Source organism: Mustela nivalis (assembly GCF_964662115.1).
Source record: "Mustela nivalis genome assembly, chromosome: 20".
NCBI lineage: Eukaryota > Metazoa > Chordata > Mammalia > Carnivora > Mustelidae > Mustela > Mustela nivalis.
Genome location: NC_139039.1, coordinates 744,672 through 765,008, shown reverse-complemented (window position 1 = coordinate 765,008; position 20,337 = coordinate 744,672). Strand labels below are relative to the sequence as shown.

Here is a 20,337-nt window from a genome sequence, read left to right as displayed (position 1 = left end):
GAAATCACAAGTAGGCAGAGAGGCAGGCAGAGAGAGAGGAGGAAGCAGGATCCCTGTTGAGCAGAGAGCCCGATGTGGGGCTCAATTCCAGGACCCTGTGATCATGACCTGAGCCGAAGGCAGAGGCTTTAACCCACTGAGCCACCCAGGTGCCCCCCTCCGAATCCAATCTTGTTTCATTTTTCCTTCCCTACCCCCACACCCCCCACTTTGCCTCTCAAATTCCTCATATCAGGGAGATTTTATGATAATTGTCTTTCTCTGATTATTTCACTCAGCATACCCTCTAGTTCCATCCATGTCATTGCACATGGCAAGATTTCATTTCTTTTGATGGCTGCATAGTATATTATATATATATATATTTTTTTTAAGATTTTATTTATTTATTTGACAGAGATCACAAGTAGGAAGAGAGGCAGGCAGAGAGAGAGGAGGAAACAGGCTCCCTGCTGAGGAGAGAGCCTGATGTGGGGCTCGATCCCAGGACCCTGGAATCATGACCTGAGCCGAAGGCAGAGGCCTTAACTCACTGAGCTACCCAGGTGCCGTATATTATTATATATTTAAAGTTGCTAAAGCTTAAGAGTTCTTAGCACAAGAAAAAAATGTGTATGTTTGGTGATGGATGTTAACTAGTCTTAGGGTGATCATTTCACAACAGATAAAAATATGGAATTTTTATGTTGTACGCCTGAAACTAACATGTGTCCATTATATGTCAGTTTCTTTAAAAAGTAATTGATATTTTATTTTTAAAAAAATTATTTATTTATTAGACAGAGATCACAAGTAGGCAGAGAGGCAGGCAGAGAGAGAGACAGGGAACCAGGCTCCCTGCTGAGCAGAAAGCCCAATTCGGGGCTTGAACCCATAACCCTGGGATCATGACCTGAGCTAACGACAGAGGCCTTAACCCACTGAACCAGCCAGGCACCCCAAAAGTAATTTATATTTTAAAGAGAAAGACTAGGGCACCTGAGTGTCTCAGTCAGTTAATCGTCTGCCTTCGGTTGAGATCTTGATTTCAGGGTCTTGGAATGAACCCTGGCATCAGGCTCCCAGCTCAGCAGAGAGCCGGCTTCTCCCTCTGCCCCTCCTCCCACTTGTTCTCTCCATCTCTCTTTCTCAAATAAATAAAATCTTAAAAAAAAAAAAAGTAAAGAGAAAGACCAAAACAAAGTCTGGAAGGATGTGAATTGCTGTGTTAAATAGTGAATAAAAATAAATATTAACAGTGCTTAACTGCAGACCATTAGAGAGTGGGTGATTTTTTTTTTTCTCTCTCTTACATAAGTATTTCTTGGTTGGTTGAAAGTTTGACAGTGAACATTTGTTATTTTTAAAATTAAGAAGAAAAAGCTGTTTCTATTTTGAGAAGAGCCTCTTTGAAATGTATAATTAAAAGAAATAAAATGCCTGTAGAGTTAGGCAACTGGAGAGAATGGTCTTGGTGAGGGGCCCCGTTTCCCATAATCTTAGGAAGTGAGCAGACCCCATGATGTCCCTGTGTGTGTTCCCCTGCAGTAATATGGCCTCTTATTCTTTCTCTGATCTTATTTTTCTATGTAAAACATGGTATCAGTGCAATCATTTTTTCTTTCTGGTTTGATTTTCAGGAAGATTTCAATGTCGATCACTTGGTGTCTGACTGTAGGAAGCGTGTCCAGCTGGAGGAACTAAGAGGAGATCTGGAACTCTACTATAAACTTTTAAAACAGCCATGGTCGAGCTCATCAACAAGGATTATGCAGATTTTGTCAACCTTTCCACAAACTTGGTAAACCTGAAATTCACAAGTCCTACACACACACACACACACACACACACACACACACACACACATTTTCTCTCTTCTTCATATTTATTAAAAGGGCAGAGTTTTTAGAAACCTTTCTGTTGATTACCCCACCAACCCCACCAGAAACTTGAAGAAATTACCACTTTCATTAATAAAAGAACTAAACTTTTTGGAATACATTTTTTTGTTTGTTTTAGTTTTTATTCATTTAAGGTTGCTCTAGTTTGATTATGTTTCAAATTCATTAGTCAACAGTGAAAAGTAAAGGATAATAATACCCAAGGGGTTGTTTTATTAGTTGCTTAGTGATTACCCTGAAGTCTTCCTTGATTTAGACTAATTTGTAGGAGCAAATGTCCACCACTCTTACAATGTTTAATTTACTCCCAGGTATATCTGTTAGCCAGAGCTAGGTTGAGGGAACATTGGCCAATATTGATATTTAAAAAGTTTGGTTTTATAAAAATATAAGAATGATTTGCAGTGAGCTTATCAATTGTTTGTAAAAGCTGTTTAGAAATGTTGAATTTGGGGCGCCTGGGTGGCTCAGTGGGTTAAGCCGCTGCCTTCGGCTCAGGTCATGATCCCAGAGTCCTGGGATCAAGTCCCGCATCGGGCTCTCTGCTCAGCAGGGAGCCTGCTTCCTCCTCTCTCTCTCTGCCTGCCTCTCTGCCTACTTGTAACCTCTCTCTGTCAAATAAATAAATAAAAATCTTTAAAAAAAAAAAAAAGAAATGTTGAATTTTGTTACTTGGCAGAAAAGTCTCCTTGTTGATGCTTCATTTTGTTTTAAATCTGTTTGTCCAGAGAAGCACAGAAAGTTGCAGCTCCGTGGGAATTTCAAGAAGCATTAAAATTAATGATGCACATTTGCTTTTGGAAATATACCACTAAGATAAATATCCCAATAGGATTAAAAACCTAGAAAATTTTACTTCTGTTTAATTTCTATTTTTCTCAAGGCTTATAATAATGTTTAAGAGAGACATAGCCCATCAGACTTTCACATCAGCTGGCTGAGTATCATCAATTACAGACAGAGAACTGTTCACCTTCTGTGAAAATTTTTCACATTCATTTAAAATGACATCTAAAGGCAAATTGTTCTTAAGGAAATTTTCGTTTCTCATGACTTCCCTTATTTTTATAGTTCCTTGTATTTCAACAGATTTTTTTCATATTCTATGAACAACATTAATGGCCAAATAACACTTCTGTTGTTTAGCTAGTTATGTAGCAAAATACGGTTGTGCCAAAAAAATAACTGCTTTGATCGTTAAATACATACGTCACTATTACTCCTTATCGTGATGTGTTTGTGCCAACCTGGTTTTGCCTTTAGGTTGGCATGGACAAAGCCCTCAATGAACTTTCTGTGCCTTTGGGACAGTTACGAGAAGTTCTGGTAAGTCCCCAATTAATGAAAACAGTCTGCTGTGACGCCTGTTGTCCTCGTCGGCTTTTCTCTAAGAACTCTTTTTATCTGTTAGTTTGGTGGTACTGGTGGTTGTATTTTAACGGTTCATGATTATAATATTAACCTTCGGAAGAGTTGTAAATGATTTTGTTTTTGCATATGCTAAAAACCTAAAAAAGCATGTTCGATTTGAAGAAGACATATTCTCAGAGTAGTCAACCTTAAATGTCAGGGGAGAGGAAGCATATTTCCAAATTCAACTTATTAATGCCACTTTGGTCATATGTAAGTGGTTTCTAGCTTACGAATGACTTGTATTTTAACAGTTTGTAATCTTGTAAATATCCCCCCTACCCCACGTAATCTACATGTGGTTAGGTTCCTGGGCTGATCTACAAAAACTGTGTAATCCCTAATGGAACTGAAGGATAATATAAATAAAATGTAATACTTAATAAATGTTACATTTGCATGTTCTCTCAGAAAAATCTCTGTTGTGGGAATGGGACTCCCCACCTCTAAGCCATTGGGAATAGGAACTCCACCTGGGTGAACAGTGGAGGGGCAGTTGTGGCATCACTTCTAACAGAAAACTGTGCTGCCCTGTCTCCCCCCCACCCCCGTCTGTGTCTGGTGCCCTGACTTACGGCCTCTGTCCGTTCTGATGCCCTGTCGTAAACTTGTCATAAACGACACCATCCTTCCTTGTCTATCTCCTCTAGATTGAGTGGCCTCGTGCATCCCTCCCCTAAGACAGTGCCTGCATCCTAGAGAGAATATAAGGAGAACATAATTTAAGGGAAGACACAGTACATGGTTAGAACCAAGAAAAATGCGGAGTAATGGAAATATCAGTGCTGAGAAGCCTAGGGGAGGGGCAGGCAGGAAAGAGTTCGTGAAACAGGTAAAAATCTTGAGTTGTGCCTTGAGGTAGCCAATACTTTCCATGGTTTATGTCTCATTTGAATTTTACAAAATCTTGTTAAAGGTACTTTTCCTTGGAATGGAAGGGATTTTCGTGGTCCGCTGCTGGATTCCACACCAGCCGCTGTGGGGCTCTCTCCCACTGCCTCCTTGGTGTGCCTCGTCCTCCCGGGGCCTCATAGTGGTGTTGTTTCCCAAGCCTAGCCTTCCTTTGGCCTCCCACTCTTCTCTCCCTGGAGGCAGATTTGCTCTACTCACACAGGCTCCCATCCCACCTCACCCCCTACCATCACCATATCCCCTCCCTTTTCCATGGCCTGTTTTTATGGCCACTTTGGTCCTGCTCAGCCACAGGCCTGACCTGCCTTTCTGGTCCCAACTCTGAAGCTGTTCTGTGAGATTCTCAGACCTCTGAGGGATACGACTATATCTATCTTCATTGCATCCCTGTGGGCTGCCACAATACTGACGTCCAGGAGGTGTTTCATAATGTTGATGGAGTGAATTCATTCACCTTCCTGTGGAATTTTTGTGATCTGCCTACTTCATTCTAGTTGTTTCTGTTAACCTTTGTTTTGGCCCTAATTCCTAATTATCTCTTTATTCATTAGCTTCTGGACATGTTTCTCTACCTCTTTGCTCTGCCTTTTTCTGGTCTCCTGTTCTTCATTCTTGATTCCTCGTATTTCCATACCCACATTTCATCATCATGCATCAGTGCTTTGACATTCTCTCGTTCTCCAAAATATGCAGAATCTAAAGACCTCATCTCAGTGAAGTTGGCCCTCCATTCCTATTTTTGCTTCTCTCCAGAAGGAAGCCTGCAGTGCACATGGCTGTGTGCCTGTCTGACCCTGCCCCTGAGTATGTCTGCACTTACATCTGCTCCCCATCCCCTCCCCACCTCGGCAGCTGTGTACACATGGCTTTCAGAGTCCAATTCGAGCCCCGTCGCATTTCCAGACTCTCCTGTACTTTGCTTCATATTATCTGTTCTCCATTCTAAGCCCCCTCATCCCCATAACTTTCACTGTATATGTGTCATTCTTCTTCTGGCCATGCGACCCTGCCTTCGTGTCATTATGCCCCCAGATCATGAGTCCCCTCAACAGTAACTATGTCTGGTATATCATGTTTTTTTTTTTTTTTGTCAATATATGCATAGTACTGGTGCACAGGTATTAAGTTCTGTGGAATTGAATGAGATGTAGGAACTTGATAATGTTACAAAACAATGTCTGTAATACGTTTTATTTTTTATTCTTTTAAAGAGGCTCAGGTCATCAGTCAGTGAAGGAATTCGGGCAGTAGATGAACTAATGTGTAAACAACAGGACATAAGGAAGAAAAAGGTACCCTCCAGTAGATTTCTTATGCTGCATGCCCGTTGAAGCCCTCTCCTCTTTTCTCCACGAACTTGTCAGCACTATTCAGCTTTTTTTCAAAGCTCTCACGCATGTGCATTTTATGCATTACGTCACGTTATCTACCTGAAATAATAAGACAGAATTTCAGAGGTACCCACACAATCTCAAGATCACCCACTTTTTCCAGAACAAGAAACCGTGATAACTGTTGTCGGTGCAGCGCTTGACAGTTAACAACTGTATAAATTGTCAGCGGCCCTGTAAAGAAAATAGGCCTATATTAGAGACTAGGGGAGAAGTGGGCTTTCCAAAGCAAACTCAGCGCTTGACAGTTAACGACTGTATAAATTGTCAGCGGCCCTGTAAAGAAAATAGGCCTATATTAGAGACTAGGGGAGAAGTGGGCTTTCCAAAGCAAACCTTCTGCCGTAGGTTTGTTGTTATTTTCTGATCCTGTGTTCTTTATGTTCTGGTGTTAACTTTAATTTTTTCGATTCCCAGTAGTTAGCATGTGATGTTGGCTTAGTTTCAGGTGTGTGAGACAGGCAACGGCTCTGTACATCTGAGGGCTCACCCTGGGAGTGTGCCCCTTAGTGCTATCTCCAGTTTCAAGTGTCCCCGATGTCATTCATGGTCATAACGATGTAGGGGCACAGCGGGCATTGGGAGTCTGGGCTTCTGACTCTCGCCTGCTGCTCTGTACTATGTTTTCTATGTGTATTATTAGCATATTTGTTAAAATCTCAGTGGGGAGAAAGCCTGTTTGAGGGACCTTCTGTTTAATTCGCCTCTGGATCTCCTCACAGCTTTTGTCCAAAGAATGCTTGTCATGCGCTTCCAGACAAAACAGTAAGCTTTATGAGAGCAGGGTGTATTTCTTGCTTTATTTTCTCGTGTCCTTCTCCTCCCCCACCCCCCGTCGGAATGAATGTCGAGCTCCCAGGGGTGTTCAGTAACTATTTATTGAATGGATGACTTTGTATTTTTTTGTTCTTTAAGGATGAGAGTTTTCATAATGTCCCTCAACCTCTTTGATAATATTTGTAGTGTAAAAGGTCTTTAATGATTTGGTGCTTGGCCATATAGGTATATGCACATGTAAACTGAGAGGGTCAGTACGATCGGAAGCCAAAGTTAAAACATGAATAAAGGGCCATAAGAAAACAAATGGAGGGGCGCCTGGTGGCTCAGTTGGTTAAACGTCCGACTCTTGATTTTGGCTCAGGTCATGATCTCAGGGTCATGAGATTGAGCCCCTCATTGAGCTCTATGCTCAGCAGGATGTCTGCTCGAGATTCTCTCTCTCCCTCTGCCCCTCCCCTGCACGCGCACATGCAGTCTCTCTCTCTCTCAAATAAACAAATCTTTTTAAAAAAATAGGAAAGAAATGCCCATAGAAAGATTCAGGATGGGTAAAAGAAGAAATAAGAGTATAGAATATGAGAAAGCAAAGTCTAGGGTTTTTTTTTTTTTCTCTATAAACTTGCAATAGAATATGGAAGTATGCTTATTCTAGAACTAAGATTTGCATTCTTGAGAATTCTGTGTTTCATAGAAATATTCAAAATATAGCATGCCCTATATATTTGAAGTTAACTTTTGGTCTTATATTTTCCTGCATTTAGAATGGGAAATAAAGATGATTAAGAGTAAAGATGGCCGGGCGCCTGGGTGGCTCAGTGGGTTAAGCCGCTGCCTTCGGCTCAGGTCATGATCTCAGGGTCCTGGCATCAAGGCCCGCATCGGGCTTTCTGCTCAGCAGGGAGCCTGCTTTCCTCTCTCTCTGCCTGCCTCTCCGTCTACTTGTGATCTCTGTCTGTCAAATAAATAAAATCTTTTTAAAAAAAAGAGTAAAGATGGTGACGTTTTTTGTTTGCTTAATTTTTATTTTTATAGATGTGTGTGTTGAGGCTTATACAAGTTATTTGATCAGTTGAAAAGATTGAAAAAATCTTAAATTCACAAAGTTCTAAAGAAACCTCTGCACTAGAAGCAAGCAGGTAAGCATTTTTTTTTAACTAAGTAGCACATAAATTAATACTTCACATCCAGTCTAATTAGGCGGGGATGGTTTAGTTAGAATTCATTTCTAAAAAAGAAGAAAATCCAGGTTTGTGCTACAATGTAGCTCCAGGAGAGTGGAGAGCATGAAATGGTGAAATCTATAACACGTTCCTATAAACCCTTTGGTTATAGACCACAGTTCCAACACGTCATTATGCTTGCAGTGGAAAAGTATATTTGGAACCACCTTCCCTGAGGACTAGCAAAGTCCTGTTGATCTTTAAGGCATACCTACCATTCATCTTGGTTTTTCTCCATCTCATTTTTTTTCCTAGGCATGCCCAGAGTATTACCATTGATGTATTTTGCACCAGCATTATATTATTATGAAACAGTATAGGGCACATCCAGTTGAAATTTACAAACAGGAAAGAAAAAGCTTATGAAATAGGAAAAAGATGATGGCTCTCTTTGTTATACTGTGATTATCTTGTTCCCTTCCTGGTGTGAATTTTCAATCAGCCAGGGTAGATGAGTGACTCAGAAAATGAGTAGTTAAGTCCTGTCAGCACCGTGAGACACACAGTGGTGCAGTGGGAGTAGCCTGGGCTGGTTCTGCACATACCAGCTGGGCTGCCTGCGTCAAGGTCGCCTGGTGCCCTGCGTGCCCTGCGTGCTCTGTTGTGTGAGGCTAACAGTCCCTCCCCCTGCAGGTGGAGTTAGGTTTCTAAATTTTAGGAATTAAGGTTTTAGATTTGGAAGGAACTTGAGAGACCATATGCTCCACATGTCTCATGATGGAGATTAAGAACGGACACATCCCAAAGGAAGCGATTCTCTGGTCCTAGGTCTCTAGGTCTCTAGGACCTTCACATCAAGGCATTCAACTAAGTGGTCAGCCTCCACTGTGCTTGTGTCTCTAGCCCGTTGCACTCGTGCTTCTGCCCCGGTTCGTCCACACTTAGCAGACAGTCTGCACGCGGCCCTTCTGCAGCCCGTGTGTCTCCAGAGGCTCTGCTTTGCTGCGGCCCTTGGCAGCACCTGCAGCCCCTCCAGCCATGTCCACGTTCGGCCCCTGGGGAGCTGGCCCTCCAGTGTTCTTCCCGTCTTTGCTGTTGCTGCTGTGCTCCTCGGATAGAAACACCTCAGTGAGCTCTGTGTCTACAATCCTGTCTCTTTGCAGCACTGTCCTTGATAAACAGACATTGTGCGCTTTCTTGCTCAGAATTACCTTGGAGGACTTTTTTCTCCAGAAGAGCAGCTCTGAGCTCTGGAGTCAGGAAAGCCAGAGCAGTGTCAGCGCATGGTAAATCCATCTTGCTCTGCTAGGCCCAGAAATGCCGAGATAAGGATAAATAGGAAATGCGCATGGGATCAGTCAGTAGAGGTTGGGATTAGGCTTCTGCATTGGTCATGCCCAGCGCCTGCCTTCCCTCCACACCAGTTCTGATGCTCTGGGACGGGGCACACCATGGCAGGTCTCCAGACATTTTTGGGTTTCCTTACAGTGTGTTTCCTCACTACCTGACTGCCCATCCTCAGATGTGGGATGCCTCATAGAGCCCAGCAGGGGCTTTGGGGCCTTTGTTGTGTTTTTTTTTTTTTCCTTCACTGTTCGGCTTCCTTTTGAATGGGGTTGACGCTTTCTAATGTGGGGGGCAAGAGGGAAGTGTATCCAGTCCACTTGATGGCAGATGCACTGTGAGTGATTTCTCACCAGCTCCCAGAGCACCGAGCTTGCTCTTTCTGCCATTGGGTAAATGTAAACTTGGAGTCCGCTGCTCTGAGCGATTTCCCAGGTTGCTGCTAGGCGGTCAATCTTAGCTGATTGAGGAGACAGCAGTAGTTGGTACTGGGGAGGTACTTGGGAGGGAGAATGAGGCAGGCAGAGAAGAGGGGGATTCGCGTATGAACGGTAGGACAGGGCAAGAGAGAGGAGGGGGTTAGAGAATGGGAGAAGAAGGGAGAAGAAGGGCACGAATGGGAGAGCCTGAGGAACGTGGTGGAAACATGCAGTTGTACCCACACTGACCTAAAATAGTTCCATCCCCTTGCCTTGGCACTGTGGCCTGGGCCAGGCTGTGTCGGTGGCTTCTATGACCTCCCCGCTCCTCACCCCTCGCACCTGGGGCTTGCTGCACAGTTTGTCCTGAAAATTGATGGCGTGCAGGTGCAGGTGCCTGAGCGCTGTAAGGCATGGGGGGCAGTGGGGGTGGCAGGTTTTAACTTTGGGAATTACACTTCTCTAATTGTCTCTACTAGCCCTCTCTGGACTAGAGAGATTTTGGAGAGAATTGCCACAGAATTTAACCAGTTACAGTTTCATGCTGTTCAGAGCAAAGGCATGCCTCTTCTGGACAAAGTAAGACCAGTAAGTGTTGGTTTCAATTTTCAATTTGCTGTTTGCGAATTTCCTGGATGATTTTGGTTTGACCTAGCATTGCCCCTGATAATTGCTACTTTACAGGATTTTGAAGCTAGCTTTGAATTTTTTTTTTTTAGTATCTCCTGCTTGGGACCCTTCTTCCATTATGTCACACTAGATAGATTTTGTGTAAAGACACAAGCGTAGTCTCCAAACTATGCAAGTAAAATTAATTCTGATTTTCATGTAACTTGACACATCATATGATGTAGTCAGAGTTCATTTATCCAAAGCCCTTGACTGGGTTTAAATGCATGTTTGTCAGATTTACTCCGTAGCTTAAGAGGCAAATAACTTTTTGTCGTTCCGTAATTGTCTAAACTTCACTTTGATGAAGCCGACTTACTTTCAAAGAAATCATACGGAGGGGACGCCTCAGTGGCTCGGTCAATTAAGCCACTGCCTCTGGCTTAGGTCATGATCCCAGGGTCCTGGGATCGAGTCCCACCTTGGGCTCCTTGCTTGGCAGGAAGCCTGCTTCTCTTTCTGCCTATGCCTCCTTATGTGCTTGTGCTCTCTCTCGACAAATAAATAAATAAAAACCTTTAAAAAAGAAAGAAAGAAAGCAAGCAATCATGGGGAGAAGAGATTCATTGTTATTCTCTAGGAAATGTTGGGATTTTAATCTTACATATATTCTGGTAGAATTAGAGGCTCGATTTATATATATAACACATATGTATATAAATTATACACATATAATTGAGCTTTTAGAAACTGTTGTGCCTGGACCTTCTTTCCTGGTCTCTCTGTTCTTGCAGCGTATAGCCCACATTACGGCCATGCTGCAGCAGTCCCTGGGAGGCCTGTTGCTAGAAGGGCTTCAGACTTCCAATGTGGACATCATATGGCACTGCCTCCGGACTTAAGCTACATTTGACAAGACACGGGATGCAGAGGCGTTAGTTGGTCAAGTACTGGTGAAACCGTACATGGATGAGGTTTGTGCCCCATGCACCTCATTCCACAAACACAGAGCATCTAATCTGGCTTCGTTTCTTGACTGGGTGCGAGAGAGCTCAGGGCTCTTCCTTGAAGATGCTCTTAGTTCCTGCTCTTCTGGATGTAAGAAAAGGTTGGTCCCGCTTGGAGCCCATCAGCATGGCAGGAATCAGGCATGCGCTCTTTTCTCTTCCAGTGATGCCATAACTCAGGGATCATCTTAATTTAGTAGGGGTGAGGGACTTGCCTAGGAAAAAGGTACGGATCAGAACATTTTCAGGTCAATTTCCATTTCCATAAGTTATACGTTAATGAAGTTGCTGAAAAGCGTGACCCCACCAAGGCGCCCATGCCCACTGGAGGAGCTGTAAGACAGCTCTGTGTGCAGGGAAAGTCTGTGAGGGGAGGCGTCTTCGCAGAATTGATGTGGCTTAAGTCTTGAAGACCATGGGGGAGTTTGCCAGGCTAGGAAGGTGGGAGGGAGGGAATATTCAAAGATAAAGGGCTTTGAAGGGCGAGTTAGCGGGGTAGTACCTTAAGTCCGGAACTTGGTTACCCAGTGTTCTTGACCTATAAGGATACAGTTAAATACAGGGAGTCAGTGTATCCTGCCTCTGAGCGGCCGGAGTATGGGCTGCACCATGTGAGACCGCCAGCAATCAGAAGCTTCCAACTTAGAGAGCGTTGGTTTCATCTAGTTGAGGCTGACAGAAGTCATGAAGCCAGTCTCAGCGTTTGAGGGCTTTCTTCCAGTCACCTGCTAGTGTGAGTGCTCTTTCTGTCCAGTAAGTATAAAGCTACCCACCATGACTTCAGGATGAAAGGCTTCAAGTTTTAAAACGAGACAGTATCCCAGTGATAGATGTGAAATTGAAGGATTAATTTCAGTAATCTTCTCAGCTTCATTAAGACTACTAAAAGTAAATGATCTGTCAGTTCTTTGTATGTATCCTATTATAGTTCATAGCTCTCTCTGTGGGGATGAAAAAGATCACATTATTCTTTGTCACTAAATGAAAATATTTTAGTTGTTTAATTTATGCCCTTTTCATTGAACTGAATCTAATATGCTAAATTAGGGAAGTACTTTACGTTTCCGTGTCGTTAAGTGAACTGTGGCCACGTTTGTATTTTAAGTTTGTATGCTTGTCATTCACCTCCTGCAACTCAGCCTCACCAAAAAAAATAATAAAATACTAAAGCAAAATAAGATGTGTTTTCTTCCATCACTTTCCATCTCAGCCCTTTCCCTGTTCTGGAGACGGTAGAGGATAAGGCCAGGGTGAAGATGGTACAGAGCTGTTGTCTGCAGATACAGTATTTCGCTTTTAAGCTCAGAAGGGAAGCAGATGAGTGTGTGTGATGTTTTAGCTTCAGGCCAGTCTCTGTCCCTCAGCCTCTGTGTCCCCCAGGGTTGGAGCAGAATTCCCAAATCCCAGGACCTAGATTTTCATGCCGTTGTTACTTACCTCCTGTTTAGAAAGCATACTGAGTGGGGAGGAGGAAGGACGAAGTGCATTTGTAAGGTTTACACAATTCTTTTCTCTGTAGTGTATAGTTCATACTTCTCCTTTAGGTGCTTTAAAAACAAACAAAAACACAAACAAACAAACAAACAAACAAACAAATAAATAAATAAATAAAAATAAAACGCTCTTCCTTCTGCTAGGTGATTGTAGAGCAGATCGTTGAGTCTCATCCGGATGGCCTGAAGATCATGTATGCTAATAAGCTCCTGGAGTTCGTTCCTCACCACTGCCGCCTTCTTCGAGAGGTCACAGGAGGAGCCATCTCAAGGTGACATAAAATGCTGTGTATGCACCTGAGCTCAGTTTAGTGACCACCTGTCACCTCCTCATGTGCCGCTGATCCCTGGCTGTCCTGTCTGACCCGGGAACGTGGGAACGTGTGCTCTTCCCTATTTGTTACCAGTGCTGTGAGGCAGGTGTCGCTTGCCTGGGTTTACAGGGAAGGGAATGAAGAGTGGGGACGAATCTCAATGGTGACATTTGTGTGACTCCAGAGCCTCTGCTTTTCTCTTGTCTATACTTTCTTCTTAACCAGGTTCAAAATCAGAATTGGTTTCCTTCCATTATTGTGATGTCATCATCGGTCTAGAAATACCAATTCATTTTAATTCAACACGTTTTATACTGATGGCAATTAAAGTCATGTTCGGTTTTCCCTCCCTCTCTTATTTCATTTCCATGGCTTTCCAGTTCTGTTTCATGAATATCCCATTACCTTCCACCATCTCCGTCATCCCAGTCCAGACCTTTGTCGCCTTTTGTTCGAGGGTAGCGGGCTCTCCCCACCTGGTCTCCCAGCTCCACCTGTCCCTCTTCATTGCAGCCCTCAGCTGTCCCACCTGCCCAGAGCTCTGCAGCCTTCCTGAGTCACTCGTGGCTTCTCATCGCCCACAAAGGAGCATCCAGTCTTCCTGCGCAACCTGTGACCCTTGGTGCTTGAGTCCTAGTGGTTCTCCGCTGTAGAACTTTTTACTGTGGAACTTTCCCCCATACCACTATGGTTCCTGGCCAGACAGGAGCGCTTGACCTTCCCTAACATACCTGGTACAGAAGATCCCTGACTTCACCTTGGTTCAGTTTATGGTTTTTTGACTTTTTATAATAGTGCAGAAGTGATATGCATTTAGTTTGGATCTTTTCCCAGGCTGGCGATCTATAGTAGGGTCCTCTTTTGTAATGCTGGGCAGGGGCAGCGAGCACAGCCCCCAGGCAAACCACGTGATCACGAGGGTCAGCAACCAACACACTTGAACCGTCCTGTTCTGGCTTTCAGTGCACTGTTCAGTAAGTTACATGAGATACCAGACATTTTATTGTGAAATAGGCTTTGTGTTAGAGGATTTTGCCCAATTGTGCAATACTGTAAGTTTCTCAACACATTTAAGTTAGGCGGGGCTAAGCTCTGATGTTCAGTCGCTTAGGTGTTTTCCATGCATTTTCAACTAAAGAGATTTCCAGCTGAACAGTGGGTTTATTAGAAGCCAAGGCCGTCATAAGCTGAGGAACATCTGTCTATACTGTGCGCCTCTGTGTTTTCCTTCATTGCTTCCTGTCTTATATCCCTTTGTCTTTCTGTTGATCTGTCACTCCACATGAAGCTCCAGTCAAATACAACTTCTTTTTTTTTAGGTTATTTATTTATTTACTTATTAGAGAAAGCATAAGCAGAGGGGGAGGCAAAGAGTGAAGCAGGCTCCCCACTGAGCAGGGAGCCCAATGTGGGACTCGATCCCAGGACCCTGAGATCATGAACTGAGCCACCCAAGTGCCCCCAGGCTATGGTTATTTCAAGAAAAAGTCCTATTTGTGAATTCTTCATCTAGTGAAGATTAATTAAAATCAGAAAGTCAACTCTGCCACCTTTAAAAACCCAGGAACAAAAAAATTCCACGACCAGGTATAACCCTATCCACAATAAATCACTTTCAATCCAGTCCTGAAAACTAATACAGAGTAGGAAGAAAGCATTACAGAAAAATTTTGTTTTCATTAATCAAGCTGGAAAATAACGGGCCTTACACGAATGCCCTTTAGGAAGACAGTTCTTATAATTTTATGTTGATGGAAACTAACATTACATTCGAAATGCATGTTAAAACCATGACTGTAGACTAACTACCACTTTCAGTCATCAGAAGATGAAAAATGGTCAAGAGTCACCAAAACTGAATCCTGGTTCCTCTTGGAAAATGTGTTCCTAAATATTTTCCCCCTGAACTACTGTGCTCTTTCTGTATCTTACACAGTAGACACTGCGATGCACAAACACATCCAGAAGGACTTTGAGGGCTGACAGCCTGCTGGAACAATGAGGAATTCACCCGGGTTTCTGCCTTTCTGCCGGGCCCAGAAAGTTCTGTGTAACCCAGGTGACGTGTCATGACAATACAAGTGTGCCTCACACCGTACGTATCACCTCCTCAGGGTAGACACCAAAATCCATGTTCATATATGAAAATCCGAGATGCGTCCAGAAATCAAGAGTGATTCTGTCATCTTGAAAGAAAAACACACTGTTGCGCTGCCACATGCCTCGTTTCTCCTCGAGTGACTGCAGGAAGTAGGGATTGCAGTCTGAAGTCTCAGAAAGAAAAATTAGAGTAAGGACAACACCTGAAGTTTACTCCTGAAAATACTTGGAGAACGACTGTGACCAATAAACCAGGGCTTAGTTCATGAGACTGTCAATGAGCTTATAACATCCCATGTCCTGGTCAAACCCTCATGTCTGGGAGATGGAGGGACGTCTTCATCTTCCAGAGCTACTATTAGGGAAAAAGTTGGAGACAATACTGACTGAGTCCCTCCTTCAGCAGGAGAGCCAAAAACACCTTGCCCCTCCATAATCCCAAATGAAAATAAACATCTCGGGGCGCCTGAGTGGGTTAAGCTTCTGCCTTTGGCTGGGATCGAGCCCCACGTCGGGCTCTTTGCTCAGCGGGGAGCCCACTTCCCTCCTTCTCTCTCTGCCTGCCTCTCTGCCTACTTGTGATCTCTGTCGGTCAAATAAATAAAATAAATAAAATCTTTAAAAAAGAAAAGAAAAGAAACATCTCATTTTACTAGTGTGCAGCAGTGACTATGCAGGAGAAATTATTATTATATTATTATTAGATGATATTATTATTATTATTATTATTATTATTATTGTACTATATTGTTAACCTTTTGAATTCGGACACCTAAAATTTTTAATAAAATATGAAGGCCTTTTTTTTTTAAGATTTTATTTATTTGAAAGACAGAGATCACAAGTAGGCAGAGAGGCAGGCAGAGAGAGAGAGAGGAGGAAGCAGGCTCCCCGCTGAGCAGAGAGCCCGATGTGGGACTCGATCCCAGGACCCTGGGATCATGACCTGGGCTGAAGGCAAGAGGCTTTAGCCCACTGAGCCACCCAGGCGCCCCATGAAGGCTTTTTTTAAAGAAAAAAAAACTTCAGACTATATCTTTATCCTAGAAGTTCCCACTACAACCGGCTTCTGTCTTGGCCAACATTTAGCCATTCAGATAAAGTCCGTATTTAGTGCTTCGTGTGTATGCATGTGTAAAATAAGAGGACAGTCATAAATCTTTAAGATTGTGTATAATAACCGTGAAATAAGGATTCTTGATACACAAGGTCTCGTCTGGGGAAAACAGCTGGAGAACAGTATGCAGTTTTCAAATGACGGAGGGGAAATACGCATTCAGTTATGAGAAAGGGAAGGAGAACAAGACCAAATATTAATAAAAGGGAAAAAAGCTTTTTCTGCCATCTTTCCGTGCCGCAGTAACAGTGTGAACAAATGTCCCACAGATGCCCTCAAGAACATTAACACTGCTGAAAGGGGGGGCGAAGGCCAGGTTCTTAGGAGGCCCTGTACCAAAGTCATCGTCCCGTTTCCTCACTGTGATGACGAAGCATGAGTACATTGGCAAATTTGAAATTATTGATGACCACAGTGCTGGGAAAACTGATGTGAACCTCACGGGCAAGTTAAACAAGTGTGGCATGACCAGCCCTAGACTTGGATAACTGAAAGATCTAGAAAAGTGGCAGAATATTTCCATCCCCTCAGTTTGGTTTCACTGCATGGAAAAATTCTTCTGGCATCATGCACCATGAAGAAGGAAGAATCCAGGCAGGAGGGAAAATCCTGGGATTCCTTTTTCCTAGAAATATAATATACATGGCACGTGAAATGCCTCAATGGGAAAAAAAAAAAAGGAAAATAAATTACAGTCAACTAATGTTTGACAAGGGTGCCAAACAATTCAATGGGGGTAAGAACAGTATTTTACTCCCAAGCAGCCACATGCAAATAATGAAACAGGAGTCCTGCCTCACACCATACAGAGAAAATAACCCAAAATGCATCAAAGACATAAATGTAAGCATTAAAATGATAAAGTTCGGGATGCCTGGGTAGCTCAGTTGGTTGGACGGCTGCCTTCTGCTCAGGTCATGATCCCGGAGTTCCCGGATCGAGTCCTGCATCAGGCTCCAAGCTCCACAGGGAGTCTGCTTCTCCCTCTGACCTTCTCCTCGCTCATGCTCTCTCTCATTGTCTCTTTCTCAAATAAATAAAATCTTTTAAAAAATAAAAATAAAGTAAAATGATAAAGTTTTCAGAAGAAAACACAAAGGTAAATGTTAGTGGTCTTGAATCTAACAACGGCTCCTCAGCCAAACACCAAGTCAAGCAACTTAAAAAAAATAATAAACAAATAAATGGGACTCAACCAAAATATCCCAGTTTTGTGCTTCCAAGGACCCCATTGACAAAGTCAAAAGACAAGCCACTAAATGGGAGAAAATATTTGCAGGTCATATATAAGGAACATGCCTTCAGACTGTGTGAAGAATTCTTACAACTCAAATAAAAAGACAACCAAGTTAAGAAATGAGCAAAGAGGGGCACCTGGGTGGCTCAGCGGGTTAAGCTGCTGCCTTCGGCTCAGGTCATGAACTCGGAGTCCTGGGATCGAGCCCCATATCAGGCTCTCTGCTCAGCAGAGAGCCTGCTTCTTTTTCTCTGCCTGCCTCTCTGCCTGCTTGTGATCTCTCTCAGTAAATCTCTCTCAAATAAATAAATAAAATCTTTTTAAAAAAATGAGCAAAGAACTTGAATATACATTTCTCCAATATTCATATGTATACATTAATATATAAATGTATATATAAATATATTTTACATTATCATATATTTATATAAACATATTTATGTAAATATATTTACATTCTTAAATATGTATTTAAATATAAATAAAATATGAAATATATATATTTAAAGCTACATATAAGGTATATATAAAATATATGGGACAATAAGCACGTGAAAATATGCTCAACATCACTAATCATTCGGGAAATGCAAATCAAAACCATGGTGAGATACCACCTCCCACCCTCGTGGATGGCTACTATCAAAAAACTCAAAAGCAGGTGTTGGAAGGATGTGAAGAGCTGGAACCTGTAAATTGCTGGTGGGCTTGGAAAATAGCGCAGCCACATTAGAAATGGTTTAGTAGCTCCTCAAAATGCAGAACACAGAGTTGCCATATGACACACCAATATCACTCCTGTGTATAGAGCCAAGAAAAAAACTATGCCCACACAAAAACTTGTGCATGAAGGTTTAGGGTTTATTCGTAATAGCGAAAAGGTGAGAACAACCCAGATGTTCATCAACTGATGAAGAGATAGATAAAATGTGATCCACCCAGCCAGTGGAATATTATTCAGCCTTGAAAAGGAATAGAATTTTGATATGTGCCACGACACAGAGGAGCCTTGAAAACATTCTGCTGATTGAGAGAAGTCAGTCACAGAAGACCACATACTGCATAATTTGATTTATATGGAATTTCCAGAATAGCTAAATCTACAGAGACCGAAAGTAGATTAGCGGTTGCCTAAGACTGGTGGTGATGGCTAAAGTTTTCTTTTGAGGATGATGAAAATGTGTAGGTAGTTCAGTATAGTATAGTTAACTATAGTGAAAGCCATTAAATTGTCCACATTAGATGGTGAGTGGTATGGCCTGTGAATTATATCTCAATTAAGCTGTCATCGAAAAATGCAAAGAACTTCTATATTTATCAAGTAGAAAAAGAATGAACTTGATTAAAAACATCAAAAATGGGGAAAATAAAAACAAACAAAATAAGATGGGAGGAATAAAATCATGACTTTATCATTAATTTAAATGTGTACAGACTGACTATTTCTATTAAAGCACCTATCAGGGGGTTACAGATCCATGCTGTTCAAGAAACATACTTAAAATGCAAAAGGGATTGAGAATGTATCAGGTGAGGAGATACCATGCAAAAGAGAAAGCCGGAATGGCAAAATTCATCGCAGACAAGTTGGGTCTAAAGTTATAGGTACTAAGATAAAGAGGGACATTTTTAAAGGCAGAGTTTGGAAAGAAGATGTAAAAGGTATAAGCAGGTATACATCTAACAACATAATACCTAAAGACTCTAAAAATGCAATAACAAGGTAAAATTTTAGCTTTTCAAATGGGAGTATCTACTAGAAGGAGGGAAAAACAAGGACACACAGAAAATAGACATCCTGGGGCGCCTGGGTGGCTCAGTGGGTTAAAGCCTCTGCCTCCAGCTCAGGTCATGATCCCAGGGTCCTAGGATTGAGCCCCACATCAGGCTCTCTGCTCCACGGGGAGCCTGCTTCCTCCTCTCTCTCACTCTCTGCCTGCCTCTCTGCCTACTTGTGATCTCTGTCTGTCAAATAAATAAATAAAATCTTTAAAAAAAAAACAAGAAAATAGACATCCTTATTTCCCTCGGAAAACATTTCTTTCTTACACCTAAGGAAAGCCATATTTGTAAAGATTAATTGCATACTAGGCAACAAAGGAAACCTTTACAAGCCTTCCAAATTAAAGATTTAAAGAACAGTTCTTTGATCACAATCCAGTAGAATCAGAATTAGATAACCTGGTAACAAAAAATTGAAACTACATACAAGTTAAGAAATACAGTCTTCAGTCAAAGAAGAAATCATAAGACGACTGAAGAAAATCTTGAAAGCATGGAAAGGAGACTATTTCATACCAAAACTTACAGAAGACACCAGAAGTTATACTCTAAGGAGACTTTAGTGTCAAATGTCTTCAATTTCAAACATTTTTTTGAATAAAAGAAACTACTCATTTAAACCCATCAGAAAAGGGCAGCTCAATCAAAAGAAAGGAAGTAATTATAATAAAGATAAATTTTTTAACTAATAAAAAATATGAGGGGCAAATAAACTCAAAGTTGTTTTTATGAAAGACTAATGAAATAATAATAAAAAAAAACTTCACATGCCCTATTAAGGATAAGAGAGGGGAAAGATGGGGTGTGGGAGGAGGTGGAGAGAGAGGGAAGGGGGATGGGGAAAGGGGGGTTTCAGGGAGGAGGGGACAGAGAGAGAGAGAGAGTTGCAAAACAGATAAGGGTTGGGAACAGAGATATAAAAGCAAATGCATAATATAAAAGAATCACTAAACTGCAAGGCACTTTATACTAATCAATTTGATAACCTAGAAGAAACGATGATTTCCTAGGAAAACAAAATCATCCAAATGATTCAAGAATGGAAAATTCAGAAGATGAGTTCCAAGATCAGACAGGTTTGCAGCTGGATAACTGTCATTCTACTGTTAAATGGCAACAGGCAATTAAACAATAATAAGTCAATTCACTTGATGACGCTGAGCACAATTTTAATACCCAAACCTGAGAGGGAGGAACGGGGAAGCTATTAACAAATCTGGCTTAGGACAGATTAGTTAACAGAAACTGAACTAATGTTAGCAAATAACAGAAGTCAGGCATCTATCAAAGAACTATATCCTGAGACCAACTTGGATTCATTCCAGGAAAATAAAGGAAGCTCAAGACCAGAAAATCAATAAGATTTACCTCATCACTAAATT

General features: G+C 42.0%; 1 protein-coding gene across 13 annotated transcripts in view; it reads left to right on the top strand.

Annotated features, from left to right (window-relative positions):
• Positions 1-20,337, top strand: part of LOC309855346 (conserved oligomeric Golgi complex subunit 2-like) — a 175,154-nt gene that overhangs the window by 18,114 nt on the left and 136,703 nt on the right. For 5 of the 13 annotated variants that reach the window (XR_014306736.1, XR_014306737.1, XR_014306738.1 and 2 more), the window contains exons 2-6: positions 1,620-1,780; positions 3,144-3,206; positions 9,776-9,884; positions 10,700-10,879; positions 12,550-12,677. Coding sequence is in view for 1 of the 13 variants with exons in the window: in XM_082715531.1 (XP_082571657.1) it covers positions 1,620-1,780; positions 3,144-3,206; positions 9,776-9,884; positions 10,700-10,807 (441 nt within the window). In the remaining 12 variants the exon portion in view is untranslated. Of the gene's footprint in view, positions 1-397; positions 546-1,619; positions 1,781-3,143; positions 3,207-7,405; positions 7,510-9,775; positions 9,885-10,699; positions 12,091-12,549; positions 13,065-13,232; positions 13,309-14,655; positions 15,078-20,337 lie in introns of those variants that run through there. The other 8 variants (XR_014306741.1, XR_014306742.1, XR_014306743.1 and 5 more) reach the window with 8 other exon arrangements.